This window comes from Carcharhinus amblyrhynchos, chromosome 7 (genome assembly GCF_965287045.1).
Source record: "Carcharhinus amblyrhynchos chromosome 7, sCarAmb.v2.hapA, whole genome shotgun sequence".
Lineage (NCBI taxonomy): Eukaryota > Metazoa > Chordata > Chondrichthyes > Carcharhiniformes > Carcharhinidae > Carcharhinus > Carcharhinus amblyrhynchos.
In genome coordinates this window covers 126,054,700-126,071,123 of record NC_137330.1, presented here as the reverse complement: position 1 = coordinate 126,071,123, position 16,424 = coordinate 126,054,700, and the positions used below count along the sequence as shown (strand labels likewise).

At 46.9% G+C, this 16,424-nt stretch overlaps 1 protein-coding gene across 1 annotated transcript in view; it reads right to left on the bottom strand.

Moving 5' to 3' along the window:
- LOC145345623 (dynein axonemal heavy chain 8-like) overlaps positions 1–16,424 on the bottom strand; it is a 1,557,438-nt gene that overhangs the window by 772,869 nt on the left and 768,145 nt on the right. Inside the window, exon 39 of the mRNA XM_080193457.1 lies at positions 8,480–8,633. Coding sequence (XP_080049583.1) covers positions 8,480–8,633 — 154 coding nt within the window. The remainder of the gene's footprint in view (positions 1–8,479; positions 8,634–16,424) is intronic.

Sequence of the window (16,424 nt, the reverse complement as noted above, 5' to 3'; positions counted from 1 at the left end):
CTCGGTCTGACTTAGCAGTGAGATGCAGTTGGCTGCACTGAGGACAGTCCACCCCAGTTAACATGCCGGGAGCACAATGAGCCCATCCTTGCCTGTGGAAGGACGGAAAAAGCATGGCAACAGTTGCTTCATTTGAAACGGTGGAGGGTCCTGTTGGAGGGCTGTAACGCTCGCTGCTGGAGCGACGAGCCACCTTCCCCACCGGCCTTCCCAGCTGACCCAGAGCCAGTCGCAGCATACCACCAGCAGAAGGAAATGTGCCCAGCGACAGCCATGCCATACCCTTTGACTTACGCACATGTTAGACTAATATCTGGAATTGAAAATCTATTGATGACCAAACAACCCTTGCCGATTGTTGGAAAAATCCATCTGGTTCACTAATGTCCTTTAGGGAAGGAAATCTACCACTCTTACATGGTCTGCGCTACATGTGACTTCAGAGCCATAGCAATGTGGTTGACTCTGAACTGCCCAAGTTGACACGGTTCGGGTTACACTAGGGATGGGCAATAAATGCTGGTCAGCCAATGACGCCCATATCCCAGAAAAAAAATCCAATTGGCTACGTCACCCTGGACCTCGTGAGATTTAACCTTCTCAACAACCTAATATGTGGTACCTTGTCAAAGGCCTTGCTAAAGTCCATGCAGACAACATCAACAGCCCTGACCTCATCTACCTTCTTGGTTACCCCTTAAAAAAACTCAACAAATTTGTGAAACACGATTTCCCACTTACAGAGCCATGCTGACTGTCCCTAGTCAGCCCTTGCCTCTCTAAATGCCGGTTGATCCTATCTGTCAGGACACCTTCTAACAACTTCCTCATACAGATGTAAGGCTCACCAACATGTAGTTCCCCGGCTTTTCCCTGCAGCCTTGTCGCTCCTTTGCACTGAACATTGTATCCTTTGCAGCAGGAGACAACTCTGACACATCTGGACTGTCTGGCATTGCCACCCAGACCACCCCCCTCTCCTCCCCACCACCACCTCCCCGCTGCTCCTGCTGAGATGCCCCACGGTAGTCCAGAGGAAACCTTGGAGGAAGGTCCTGAGGAAACATCTAAGGACAGCACCAGTCAATCAACACAGGCTTCTACCATACAATCCACCAGCATAGATACTAGCACCATGGTTAGACAAGTTGCTGATGAGGTTTCTGGGTCACTTCTGAAGCCTCAGGCACATGGAGGTCTGCATGAGGCAGGGAATCAGCTGATCCCAAGACAGGTGCCAAGCCACTGGGATCAGTTCTCCCTAAGCTGCTGGAGAGCTGAGGATGAAGAGCTGTTAGCAATACTGCAGCAACTGCAAGACTGTTTAAAGGTGTCTCACAGACTGCAAGTGCAGGAGATATTGCCAGCATTGCGTCATGCCAAGTACCAATTACAAGGGGGCACAGGTTCAAGGTGAGGGGGAGAATTTAAGGGAAATGAGCGGGGGAGGTTTTTCATGCAGAGAATGGTGGGTGCCTGGAATGTGGTGCCTGGAGGAGGTGGAGGAAACAGGCACATTTGCAAAATTTGAGAGGCATCTGAATGGGTACATGAATAAAGTTCAAAGATTTTTTAAAAGTTTATTTATTAGTGCCATAAGTAGGCTTACATTAACACTGCAATGAAGTTACTGTGAAAATTGCCTAGTCATCCCACATTGGCATCTGTTGGGTTCACTGAGTGAGAATTTAACATGGCCAATGCACTTCACCAGCATGGCTTTTGGATTGTGGGAGGAAATCAGAGCACCTGGAGGAAACCCATGCAAACACTGGGAGAATGTGCCGACTCTGCACAGTGAATGACCCAAGCTGGGAATCAAACCTAGGACTCTGGCCCTTTGAGGCAGCAGTGCTAACCACTGTGCCACCATGCACAGGGAGAGTCTCAGTAAGGGCAGAAGGTTTTTTTTAGTTTAGTTCAGGCATCATGATCAGCACGTGCCTGGAGGGCCGAAGGGCCTGTTCCTGTGCTGTACTTTTCTTTGTTCTTTGTTCTTGAAGCCCCCCCGCCCCAAACCTCCTCCTCCTCCTCCTCCTCCTGTCACCAATGCATCTCATGGGCAGCGGAGTGACCAGGATGTCACTACATTCTGGCCACATTCGTGACACCAGAAATTCGAACAGAGCCCTCCAGGGCCCAACTCTCCAGGGGATGCCCATTAAGAACATAAGAACATAAGAAATAGGAGCAGGAGTAGGCCATCTAGCCCTTCGAGCCTGCCCCGCCATTCAATAAGATCATGGCTGATCTGTTGTGGCTCAGTTCCACTTTCCCGCCCTCTCCCCATAACCCTTAATCCCCTCTCTTATCAAGAACCCATCAACCTGCTTCTTAAAAATATTTAGCGAGGCAGCCTCCACCACTTCAACGGGCAGAGAATTCCAGAGATTCACCACCCTTTGAGTGAAGAAGTTCCTCCTCAACTCCGTTCTAAACCGCCTCCCCTTTATCTTGAGGCTGTGCCCCCTAGTCCTACTGTCTTTTTTGAGCGGGAAGAGTCTCTCCACCTCTATCCTATCCATCCCATTCATCATCTTATACGTCTCAATGAGATCTTCCCTCATTCTTCTAAACTCTAACGAGTACAAGCCTAGTTTATTCAGCCTCTCCTCATAGCTCAATCCCCTCAACTCCGGTATCAGTCTAGTAAACCTCCTCTGCACTCCCTCCAGGGCCAAAATATCCTTGCGCAGGTGCGGCGCCCAAAACTGCACACAGTACTCCAGCTGCGGCCTCACCAATGCCCTATACAGCTGCAGCAAGACCTCCCTACTTTTATATTCAATCCCCCTCGCTATGAAGGCCAGCATCCCATTCGCCTTCCTGACCACCTGCTGCACCTGCAAGCTGGGTTTTTGCGACTCATGCACAAGGACCCCGAGGTCCCTCTGCACAGTCGCCTGCTGCAGTTTTTCGCCACGTAAGTAATAGTCTTTCCTACCATTCTTCCTACCAAAGTGGACCACCTCACACTTGCCAACATTAAATTCCATTTGCCATTTCCTGGCCCATTCGCCCAGCCTATCTAGATCCTTCTGCAGACTCTCCACACCCTCCGCACAATTTGCCTTTCCCCCAATCTTGGTGTCATCAGCAAATTTCGACACCCTGCACTCGGTTCCCTCCTCCAGATCATCTATATAAATGGTAAATAGCATTAATGCTGCAGCTTTATAAGACCCTAGTCAGACCCCACTTGGAGTACTGTGCGCAGTTCTGGTCGCCTCATTACAAGAAAGATGTCGAAGCTATTGAGAGGGTGCAGAGGAGATTTACAAGGATGTTGCCTGGATTGGGTGGCATGCCTTATGAGGATAGGTTGAGAGAGCTCGGTCTTTTCTCCCTGGAGAGACAAAGGATGAGAGGCGACCTGATAGAGGTTTATAAGATGTTGAGAGGTATAGATAGGGTGGATCCTCAGAGGCCATTTCCCAGGGCTAAAATGGTCGCTACGAGAGGACACAGGTTTAAGGTGCTGGGGAGCAGGTACAGAGGAGATGTCAGGGTGGTGGGTGAATGGAATCGGCTACTGTCGGTGGTGGTGGAGGTGAACTCGTTGGGGTCTTTTAAGAGACTTCTCGATGATACATGGGATTTAATGGAATTGAGGGTTATAGGTAGGATTAGTAGGTAGAGATACAATCAGCGCAACTTGTGGGCCGAAAGGCTCGTTTGTGCTGCAGTTTTCTATGTTCTATGTTCGATGACATCATAGGCCATGGGGCATGGAATGCTTGTATCCACGTTTGATGTGCATCCTGGGAAGGGGCTTGTGCTATTGTATGTGTATTTGTCTCTCGAGGGATGTCTGTAACTGACCATACCTACAGTGGCTCAGAGCATCATTCTGTGCGGGAGAGGCCCTCTGGCCCACTGAGTATACAATCCCCTTTTCCAGCCACTGTGCCAGACTCCTGACCGGCATGGGACATCAAATGCTCATCTCAAGCTGTCCCAAAAGGCGATGCCCTGTAGGCCCACTGTGACACAACCTGGCATCCCCAGCACCCACAGGATCCTGGGACTGCACCACACCCCCCCCCCCCCGCAAAACTCTCCCACCCCACCCTCCAGGACATTGCACCGACAGTGGTGCCCCCAGCTCTCATTCTAACATGGTCCCAGATGCCAATGTGTGGTCGGAGAACAGGTAGCAGTCAACCTTGTGTGGTACCAGAGCAGCATCACAGCATGCCACATATTGAACATAGAACATAGAACACTACAGTGCAGAACAGGCCCTTCGGCCCACGATGTTGCGCCGACCAGTTAAAAAACAATGACCCTCTAACCTAAACCAAACCCTTACCATCCATAAACCTATCCACGGATCTCTTAAACGCCCCCAAACTAGGCGCATTTACAACTGCAGCAGGCAGGGCATTCCAATCCCTCACCACCCTCTGGGTAAAGAAGTCATCATTGTCCTCCTGCCTGGACCAGTCACTCGCTAACACGGCCAACCTAAGCCCATCACCATGATGTGATGTCAATGGGACCCATGGCGGGTGGTGTGGACAAGAGTTGGGGGGATGGAGGGGGGCGTGTTTGCAGGCTCTGAGGGGAGGGGGTGGAGGCTGAAGGTAGTGGATGCTCCTAAGTCAGAGACCCTTGTGTCGATGGGGGTCTCTCTCGTGACCCTGTCCTGCCTGACACTTTGTACCCCTGTCCTCTATCCCACAGTTCCTCCTCAGCCTCCTCTTCCTCACATCCTCATAGGCCCCCCTCCTACTTCAGAGTGTTCGCCTGCCTACCCTCCTCCTCATTCTCCAGGAAGTCTACCTGCCACTATGTCAGACTGTGGATCATACAGCACAATGCCGGATACTCCCAAAGGGCTGTTATAAGAACATAAGAACATAAGAAATAGGAGCAGGAGTAGGCCATCTGGCCCTTCGAGCCTGCCCCGCCATTCAATAAGATCATGGCTGATCTGTCGTGGTTCAGTTCCACATTCCCGCCCTCTCCCCATAACCCTTAATCCCCTCTCTTATCAAAAACCCATCAACCCGCGTCTTAAAAATATTTAGCGAGGTAGCCTCCACCACTTCAACGGGCAGAGAGTTCCAGAGATTCACCACCCTTTGAGTGAAGAAGTTCTTCCTCAACTCCGTTCTAAACCACCCCCCCTTTATCTTGAGGCTGTGCCCCCTAGTCCTACTGTCCTTTCTGAGTGGGAAGAGTCTCTCCACCTCTATCCTATCCATCCCATTCATCATCTTATATGTCTCAATGAGATCTCCCCTCATTCTTCTAAACTCTAACGAGTACAAGCCCAGTTTATTCAGCCTCTCCTCATAGCTCAACCCCCTCAACTCCAGTCCAGGCAATGAAACGCATCTTCAGGAACATGATGCACTGCTCAACAATAAACCAACTGGCAACGTGGGCCTCATTGTAATGGCCCTCCATATTAGGCTCTGACCTCTGTACAGGCATCATCAGCCCAACATCTGGCGGGTAGCCCTTGACCCTACAAGCCATCCTAGCAACCTGGGCTGGTGCTCAAAGATCTTGGGGATGTCAGAGTTCCGCAAATGAAGATATCATTCATGCTACCTGGGTGGCATTCACACATGTGCATGATGTTCATTCTGTGCTCACAACCCAGCTGAACATTCAGGGAGTGGAACTCTTTTCTGTTCATGAATCACGGTGTCTGATGTTTTGGGGACTGCAAGGCGGCATTTGTGGAATTGATAGCCCATGCAAGCTGATAATGGTGGCAAAGCCTGTAGCCCAGGTATTCTGCTGGGCCTGGCCCACATTAATATTGATGTACTGGCCTGGCCAGATGAACAGGGTTTCCAGTGGAAAAGGCAGTGAAAATAAGGTCTCTGGCAGTGAGATTTGGTTAAGTGCATCTGCATTTGATATCCGTGTTCCCGACTTATGCCAGATGTATGCTACGAGCAGCAAGTCCAATCTCAGCATGTTGGCTAAGACAATAGATGGCACTGACTTATCCTCCTGGAAAAGTCCCAACAATGGCTTATGGTCTGACACAATGGTGAAGTGCCATCCGTAGATGTACCAATGACATTTCTTCACGATGTGGAGATGCCAGCGTTGGACTGGGATAAACGCAGTAAGAAGTCTCACAACACCAGGTTAAAGTCCAACAGGTTTATTTGGTAGCAAATGCCACCAAAGTGGAGAACTCCCCACTCACTAGTGGCGTTCTTATGACATTTCTTCATAACAGAGATGACTGTTAGGCTTTTTTAATCAATTTATGAGTACTTTCTCCTCAGCATCTGATAAAGTTTTTGAAGCAAATGCAATTGGCCTCTCCATACCATCTACCATTCTATGGAATGCAATTACTCCAATTCCATGTGGCAAAGCTCATAAGTGACTATTAAAGGCTTGCTTGAGTCAAAGTGCATGAGATATTTTGCCCTGTACATCAAGGTCCAGGTCATTAACATATATCAGGAATAGCATGTCCTACCACCAATCCATGGGGCACTCCTTCCTTCTGATAAATATCCATTAACCTCTACTCTGTTTCTTATCACTCAGCCAATTCTGTTTCCATGTTGCCATTATAACTTTTATTCCATGTGCTCTAACTTTGCTCACAAGTCAGTTATGCATCACTTTATCAAATGTTGAACATCCCTTGGGTGGCTGCATTTCTGGAGTTTATTCCAAGGCAGTGTGTCATCACTTCACATTAGCACTCTAAGGGAAAAGGGTAGAGGCCTGACATATTCTGTACTCTGAAAACGCTGCCACTATTCTACTGGGCCCTGGATTTCTTTACTCACCAGTCAGCTCAATAGCTGGTGAGCTACCAATTGACAGATCCTGATCTCCCCGGTTACATCACAGATGCCTGGTCCCTGCTATTGCAAAGCAATTGTGATTCTTGCCAACATGACATCACACGACAAGGGGGGAAGCAGCTGTGCGGGATCAGGTACGTCCGTTTAAACTTATGTTACTCGGCTTCATTCCCAAAAAAAGGCGTGACACCGTTCTCGCTGACAAAATAGGGCCAGGAGGTTGGCGTCAGACGCAAATTTGATTTTTAGCATCCCATGCAATCTTCCCAGCTTGTCACATCCATTGATTGGCGTGGCCCATATCTTTAATAAGAGACAATCTAATCACCATCTTTTGCCATTCACTGCCATTACCTTCGTTGTATAATCTATGATCAACATTCTGGGATTAACATTAACCAAAAATTGAAATGAACCAGCCATGTGAATAGTATGGTTACAAGAGAAGGTCAGAGCCCCAGAACTCTTTGACAACTAACTCACCTCCTGTCTTCCCACCAATGTCCACTATCTACAAGACACAAACCTAATAGAAGGTTCCAGCACATGGCTGTGTTCACCCTGATCAAAACCCACCTCGTGGATGGTTCCAATGTCCTGGATTCTAAAGTCCTTCCTCCTTCATCATTTTTCTATTCATGCTTTCGTTACTTTATCTTCTTACACTCACTCATGTGGTGGCACAAAAATGACTAGTTTTGAGGTCTTACTTGCTACTTCACGACCTACATCACTTAATTCAGACTGTGGAACTTCATTCTTTCTACCTATGTTGATGGCACTAATGTGAAAGATAGTTGGTTATTTAACAACCCCTCAGGCATTCTGTTAAATGATATCCATGATCTTGGAACAAAAGAGCCAAAACAACATCCTTGATTCAGGACTGCAGCTCTAGAAGCACCTGCCCGTTCCACTGGCAAATCTCCCGTCAATATTGCTCTTCCTGTTTTCTTTGTGTCCCCTTGTAGTATCATGTGCTCTGGCTGCATTCCCCAGATTAACTATCACTCTTCAGAACTCAACACTGGTTGGAGAGTGAGATGAAGTGTACAACCTGTCTGTTTCTTGTGAATGCCTGGTAGTCACTCATTCCCTTTATTGTTCCATACCTTAAGTTGCAGCGTGACTTAATGCTCTCCATTAAGTTCTCAATTATCTTATTGAAGCGCACATAATTCTCACAGGGCTCAACAAGGTGAATGCAAAAAGAATGTTTACCTTAGTTTGGGGCTCTGGAGCCAAGTACACAGTCCAAGAATAACACCATTTAGGACTGAGATAAGAAGGAAATTCTTTACTCAGAAGATAGTGATTCTTTGGAATTCTCTACCCCAGAGGGCTGTGAAGGCTCAGCCATTGAGGATATCCAAGATAGAGGTCAATAAATTTTGAGATGTCAAAGATATCAAAGGATATGGGGATAGTACGGGCAAATAACAATGAGGTAGAAGATACAGTCATGATCTAGTTGAATGGTGGAACAGGCAGGAGGGACCAAATGGCTGACTCTGTCTCCTATTTCCTATGATCCTAACCTTATGGATGAGTCCCAGAAATACCATTTCAAACAACAAAACCCAGTGACATGTTCTTTTCTAGTTGATCTTTGTGAGAATTAAATCAACAACCAAGAAATGCAAAACTAGTTCATTTTCAGATTGTTTAGTTAAAGTTTAAATTACCTGTGGTAGTTGTTTGGCAATATCTCCTCCAACAAAGACAGCCTCCAGATAAATCCACAGGTTTTGTACTAATAACCACTGTTCTATTATTGTTGTGCATGTTGTCAAATTGTGCATCCAGAGCTGAATATCCTTTTTATAGTAAGTATTATATCTACAAGTGATAAACAATTTCAGAAATCAAATGAGTTATGGTGAATTACAGGATTCATTTGAAAAATATATTTCTTCCTTTAGAACCATAAATTCTATTAAGTGGATAACTCCAGTAGGAAGTTCACATGGAAGCTCACATGAATGCTTGAATCCGTAGTCAAGGAGAAAATAGCGAGGAATCTTGAGAAGAATTGTTTGATAGAGCAGACGCAGCACGGTTTCGTTAAGGGGAAGTCATGTCTGACGAATTTATTGGAATTCTATGAGGATGTGTCTAGTGCAGTGGATAGAGGAGAACCGGTGGATGTGGTGTTTCTCGATTTTCAGAAGGCGTTTGATAAGGTGCCACACAAAAGGTTGTTACAGAAGGTTAGGGGGCATGGAGTTGGGGGTAGGGTGTTAGCGTGGATAGGGGATTGGCTGTCAAATAGGAGGCAGAGAGTGGGTGTCAATGGGTGCTATTCGGATTGGCGGTTGGTGACTAGTGGAGTGCCCCAGCGATCGGTGCTGGGGCCCCAGCTATTTACCATTTATATAGATGATCTGGAGGAGGGAGCCGAGTGTAAGGTGTCGAAATTTGCTGATGACACAAAGATAAGTGGAACAGCAAATTGTGCGGAGGGTGTGGAAAGTCTTCAGAGGGATCTAGATAGGCTGAGTGAGTGGGTGAGGACCTGGCAGATGGAATACAATGTTGGCAAGGGTGAGGTTATCCACTTTGGTAGGAATAATGATAGGAAGGGCTACTACTTACAGGGCGAAAAGCTGCAGCATGTTACGGTGCAGAGGGACCTGGGGGTCCTTGTGTATGAGTTGCAAAAACCCAGCCTACAGGTGCAGCAGGTGATCAGGAAGGCAAATGGGATGCTGGCCTTCATAGCGAGGGGGATTGAATATAAAAGTAGGGAGGTCTTGCTGCAACTGTACAGGGCACTGGTGAGGCCGCAGCTGGAGTACTGTGTGCAGTTTTGGTCGCCGCACTTGCGCAAGGATATTTTGGCCTTAGAGGGAGTGCAGAGGAGGTTTACTAGGCTGATACCGGAGTTGAGGGGGTTGAGCTATGTGGAGAGGCTGAACAGACTGGGCTTGTACTCGTTAGAGTTTAGAAGGATGAGGGGAGATCTCATTGAGACGTATAAGATGATGAAAGGGATGGATAAGGTAGAGGTGGAGAGGTTCTTCCCGTTCAGAAAGGACAGCAGGACTAGAGGGCACAGCCTCAAGATAAGGGGGGTGCAGTTTAGAACAGAGTTGAGGAGGAACTTCTTCAGTCAAAGGGTGGTGAATCTCTGGAATTCTCTGCCCATTGAAGTGGTGGAGGCTACCTCGCTAAATATATTTAAGACGCGGGTCGATAGGTTTTTGATAGGCAAGGGGATTAAGGGTTATGAGGAGAAAGCGGGAAAGTGGAACTGAGCCACTTCAGATCAGCCATGATCTTGTTGAATGGCGGGGCAGGCTCGAAGGGCTAGATGGCCTACTCCTGCTTCTATTTCTTATGTTCTTATGACAGAAGCACAGAACTGTTACAGTGTAGAAGTTTGACTCATCATGTCTGAACTGCTTCCCCAAATTAGCAACTCACCTAGTGTTATTCTTCCCATAATCCTGCAGATTGCTTCCTTTAAAATAATCAACTCAATCTCTCTTAAATACCTCTATTGAACTTGGCTCCACCACATTCTCAGACAGTGTATTCCAGACTCTAAACACTTGCTTTGCGAAAATTGTATTCCTCATATCGCTTTTGCCAATGTCTTTAAGTCTGTTCCCTCTTGTTCTCAATTTTTTTCACAATGGGGACTGGTTTCCCCTGCTTCTTCTGTCAGGCCCTTAATGATTTTGAATATCTCTTTCAAATATCTTCTTAGCCTTCTTGTCTGTAAGGAAAGGATCCAACTTTTCTGATCTGTCTTCATAAATGAAGTCTTTCATTCCTGGAATTATTCTTATAAGCCCATTCTGCCTTTATATCCTTCCTAAAATATGATGCTCAGAACTGTATGTTATAATTATTACAACGAATTATTGTATAACTAATATGCCAACTAAGGTCTAACTAGCATCTAAATGCAAGATGGGACCTGAATTGCAGTAAATTTGGGCGTCAGGCCTGCAATGCGATCTGCACCCAAAACTGGACAGACCGCACCTTTACCGACACCCGATTTGGGTGCAGATCTGGTCTGCGCCCCAATCAGGCGGCCCGACGATTTAAATGCATGAGCATGCATTTAAATCGACTTAATGAACCACACGCCCAACTCCACCGCCAAACCTCACTTTACCGTCTTCGGATCCGTTCTGGATCCGCGCTGTTACCAACCTGCAGAATAAAAAGATGTCTTCATCAATGACATGTTGAAGGCTCTGGAGAAGGTGTCGTAGCTTCTCTGCTCTGGGGAAGTACTGGACGAAGAGGGGTACTCTGTCCACCTTGTGCCGTGTTTGCCTTCTGAAGAGGTCGGTGTGGTTTTTCTTTGGGTAAGCATTCTCCAAGGCGGCCTTCACGACAGATGACAGTGCAGAGTCGCTGAGCAGAGACTGATAGCCAAGTTCTGCATACATGAGAACGGTTTCAACCGAGATCTGGGTTCACGTCACACTATCTGTAACCCCCATGACTTGCCTGAATTTGCAAAATCTCACTAACTGTCCTGTCTGGAGACAATACATATCTCTTTAATCTGTGCTTAACACTCTCTCCACTCATATTGTCTGTATCTTTAAGACTTGATTACCTGTAAAGACTCATAGAAACATAGAAAGACTACAGCATAATACAGGCCCCTCGGCCCATAAAGTTGTGCCAAACATGTCCCTATATTAGAGATTACTAGGCTTACTTCTAACCCTCTATCTTACTAAGTTCCATTACTTATCAAAAAGTCTCTTAAAAGACCCTATCAAATCTGCCTCCACCACCGTTGCTGGCAGCCCATTCCACGCACCCACCACTCTCTGAGTGAAAAACTTACCCCTGACAGCTCCTCTGTACCTACTCCCCAGCACCTTAAACCTGTGTCCTCTTGTGGCAATCATTTCAGCCCTGGGAAAAAGCCTCTGACTATCCACTCGATCAGTACCTCTCAAATTTTATACACCTCTATCAGGTCACCTGTCATCCTTCGTCTCTCCAAGGAAAAAAGGCTGAGCTCCCTCAACCTATCCTCATAAGGCATGCTCCCCAATCCAGGCAACATCCTTGTACATCTCCTCTGCATGCTTTCTATGGCTTCCACATCCTTCCTGTTATGAGGTGACCAGAAATGAGCACAGTGCTCCAAGAGGAGTCCTACCAGGGTCCAATATAGCTGCAACATTATCTCTCGACTCCTAAACTCAATTCCTCAATTGATGAAGGCCAGTTCACCATACACCTTCTTAACCACAGCTTCAGCCTGCGCAGCTGCTTTGAGCGTCCTATGAACTCGGACCCCAAGATCCTTCTGATCTTCCACACTGCCAAGATCCAACCATTATTCTGCCATCCTATTTGACCTGCCAAAATGAACCACTTCACACTTATCTGGGTTGAACTCCATCTTCCACTTCTCTGCCCAGTCTTGCAGCCTATCAATTTTTCGCTGCGACTTCTGATATCCCTCCACACTGTCCACAACACCTCCAACCTTTGTGTCATCAGCAAACTTACCTATCAGGCAGGAAATTGGAGACTTAAATTGGAAAGAGGTTTTCTCAGGGAAATGTATGGAAGAAATGTGGCAAATTTTCAGGGAATATTTGTCTGGAGTTCTGCATAGCAATGTTCCAATGAGACAGGGAAGTTATGGTAGGTTACAGGAACCGTGGTGTACAAAGGTTGTAATAAATCTAGTCAAGAAGAAAAGAAAAGCTAACAAAAGGTTCAGAGAGCTAGGTAATGTTAGAAATCTAGAACAGTATACAGCTAATAGGAAGGATCTTGAGAAGGAAATTAGGGGAGCCAAAAGGGGTCATGAGAAGGCCTTGGCTGGCAGGATTAAGGAAAACCCCAAGGTATTCTACAAGTATGTGAAGAGCAAGAGGATAAGACGTGAAAGAATAGGATCTGTCAAGTGTGACGGTGGGAAAGTTTGTCTGGAACTGGAAGAAATAGCAGAGGTATTTAATGAATACTTTACTTCAGTATTCACGATGGAAAAGGATCTTGGTGGTTGTAGTGCAGACTTGCAGTGGACTGAAAAGCTTGAGCACGTAGATATTAAGAAAGAGGATGCGTTGGAGCTTTTGAAAAGCATCAAGTTAGATACGTCACTGGGACTGGATGGAATGTACCCCAGGCTACTGTGGGAGGTGAGGGAAGAGATTGCTGAGCCCCTGGCGATGATCTTTGCATCATCAATGAGACGGGAAAGGTTCTGGAGGATTGGAGGATTGCCAATGTTGTTCCTTCAAGAAAGGGAGTAGAGATAGCCCTGGGAATTATAGACCAGTGAATCCAACCTCAGTGGTTGGTGGTTGATGGAGAAAATCCTGAGAGGCAGGATATATGAACATTTGGAGAGGTATAATATGATTAAGAATAATCAGCATGGCTTTGTCAAAGTCAGATCATGCCTTATGAGCCTGATTGAATTTTGTGAGGATGTGACTAAACACATTGATGAAGGAAGAGCAGTAGATGTAGTACATATATACTTCAGCACAGCATTTGATAAGGTGCCCCATCCAAGGCTTATTGAGAAAGTGAAGGAGCATGGGATCCAAGGGGACATTGCTTTGTGGATCTAGAACTGGCTTGCCCGCAGAAGGCAAAGTGTGGTTATAGATGGGTTATATTCTGCATGGAGGTCGGTCAACAGTGGCGTGCCCCATGGATCTGTTCTAGGACCCTTATTCTTTGTGATTTTTATAAATGACCTGGATGAGGAAGTGGAGGGATGTGTTTTCCAATGACACAAGGTCGGAGATGTTATGGATACTTTGGAGAGATGTCAGAAGTTGCAGCGTGACATAGATAGGATGCGAGACTGGGTGGAAAAGTGGCAGATGGACTTCAACCCGAATAAATGTGTAGTGGTACATCTTGGCAGGTTCAATTGGATGAAGGACTGTAATATTAAGGATAAGGAATTTGGATCAGGAATTGGCTAGCTGATAGAAGACAGAGGGTGGTGGTTGATGGAAAGTATTTGTCATGGAGTTCGGTTACAAGTGGTGTGCCTCAGGGATCTGTTTTGGGGCCACTGCTGTTTGTAATTTTTATAAATGATCTGGATGAGGGTATAGAAGGATGGATTAGTAAATTTGCTGATGACACCATAGTCGGAGGAGTGGTAGATGATGAAGAGGGGTATCATACTTTACAGAGAGACTTGGACAAGTTGCAGAGCTGGGCCGAGAGGTGGCAGATGGAGTTTAATGCGGAAAAGTGTCAGGTAATTCACTTTGGCAGGAATAACAGATGTGTAGAGTATAGGGCTAACAGTAGGACTCTGAATAGTGTTGACGAACAGAGGGATCTAGGTGTATATGTGCATAGATCCCTGAAAGTTGGAAATCAAGTAGATAAGGTTGTTAGGAAGGCATACGGTGTCTTGGCGTTTATTGGTAGGGGGATTGAATTTAGGAGCCGCAATGTCATGTTGCAACTGTACAAAACGCTGGTGCGGCCGCACTTAAGAACATAAGAACATAAGAAATAGGAGCAGGAGTAGGCCATCCAGCCCCTCGAGCCTGCCCCGCCATTCAATAAGATCATGGCTGATCTGTCGCTGCTCAGTTCCACTTTCCCGCCCTCTCCCCATAACCCTTAATCCCCTCTCCTATCAAAAACCCATCAACCCGCGTCTTAAAAATATTTAGCGAGGCAGCCTCCACCACTTCAACGGGCAGAGAATTCCAGAGATTCACCACCCTTTGAGTGAAGAAGTTCCTCCTCAACTCCGTTCTAAACCGCCCCCCTTTTATCTTGAGGCTGTGCCCCCTAGTCCTACTGTCTTTTTTGAGCGGGAAGAGTCTTTCCACCTCTATCCTATCCATCCCACTCATCATCTTATACGTCTCAATGAGATCTCCCCTCATTCTTCTAAACTCTAACGAGTACAAGCCCAGTTTATTCAGCCTCTCCTCATAGCTCAACCCCCTCAACTCCGGTATCAGCCTAGTAAACCTCCTCTGCACTCCCTCCAAGGCCAAAATATCTTTGCGCAGGTGCGGCGCCCAAAAATGCACACAGTACTCCAGTTGCGGCCTCACCAATGCCCTATACAGCTGCAGCAAGACCTCCCTACTTTTATATTCAATCCCCCTCGCTATGAAGGCCAGCATCCCATTCGCCTTCCTGACCACCTGCTGCACCTGCAAGCTGGGTTTTTGTGACTCATGCACAAGGACCCCGAGGTCCCTCTGCACCGTCGCCTGCTGCAGTTTTTCGCCTCGTAAGTAATAGTCCTTCCTACCATTTTTCCTACCAAAGTGGACCACCTCACACTTGCCAACATTAAATTCCATTTGCCATTTCCTGGCAATACTTGGAGTATTGTGTACAGTTCTGGTCCCCACATTATAGGAAGGATGTCGAGGCATTGGAGAGGGTGCAGAGGAGGTTTACCAGGATGTTGCCTGGTATGGAGGGAAGGTCCTATGAGGAGAGACTGAGGGATTTGGGGTTGTTTTCGTTGGAAAGAAGGCGGCTAAGAGGAGACCTTATTGAAACATGTAAGATGATTAGAGGTTTAGATAGGGTGGACAGTGATAGCCTTTTTCCTCGGATGGAGAAAGCTAGCACGAGGGGACATAGCTTTAAATTAAGGGGTGGTAGTTATAGGACGGATGTCAGAGGTAGGTTCTTTACCCAGAGGGTGGTGGGGGAATGGAATGCCCTGCCTGCTGCAGTTGTAGATGCGCCTAGTTTGGGGGCGTTTAAGAGGTCCGTGGATAGGTTTATGGATGGAAAGGGATTGGTTTAGGTTAGAGGGTCATTGCTTTTTTCTTAATTGGTCGGCGCAACATTGTGGGCTGAAGGGCCTGTTCTGCGCTGTAATGTTCTATGTTCTATGTTCTATGTTCTAAGACTCTTAGCAGTGTAGAAGATCAGAAGGATCTTGGGTCCGAGTTCATAGGACTCTCAAATCGGCTTCGCACATAAAGGATATGGTTAAGAAGGCATATGGTGTACTGGCCTTCATCAATTGAGGAATTGAGTTTAGGAGTCGGGAGATAATCGGGGGGGGGTGAAGGGGACTTTAGTCTAGCGAGGTTTGGGGAAAACAGCACTTGGCATCCCAGTGATGTCTAGGGGAAGAACAAGGCCTGGCCACCCAGCGATGTATGGGGAGAACTGGGCTTTTAGAAATCAGCCCATTTGAGAAATCAGGCTCAATCCTCTCGCAATCTTACTGGAAACAGAGGTCAGCCTCTCACCCACTTCTACGAGAGGTTGAATGATGTATTTAAATTTATTTAAAATGTTCATTTGCACAGAATCATAGAATCCCTATAGTGTAGAAGAAGGCCATTTGGCCCATCGAGTCTGCACCAACCACAATCCCGCCCAGGCCTATCCCCATAACCCCATGCATTTGCCTTAGCTAGTCCCTTATCTGCCTAACCCCCTTATCTTTGGAGGAAAGCGGAGCACCCGGAGAAAACACACGCAGATACGGAGAAAACGTGCAAACTCCACACAGACAGTGACCTAAGCCAGGAATCAAACCCTGGACCCTGGCGCTGTGAGGCAGTAGTAATAGCCACTGTGCTATCATGCCAGCCATGTATCTGTTTAGCGAGCCCAACGCTCAATCATCTGGGCTCATTTGCCTAGGGGGAGGCAGTGACATAATAA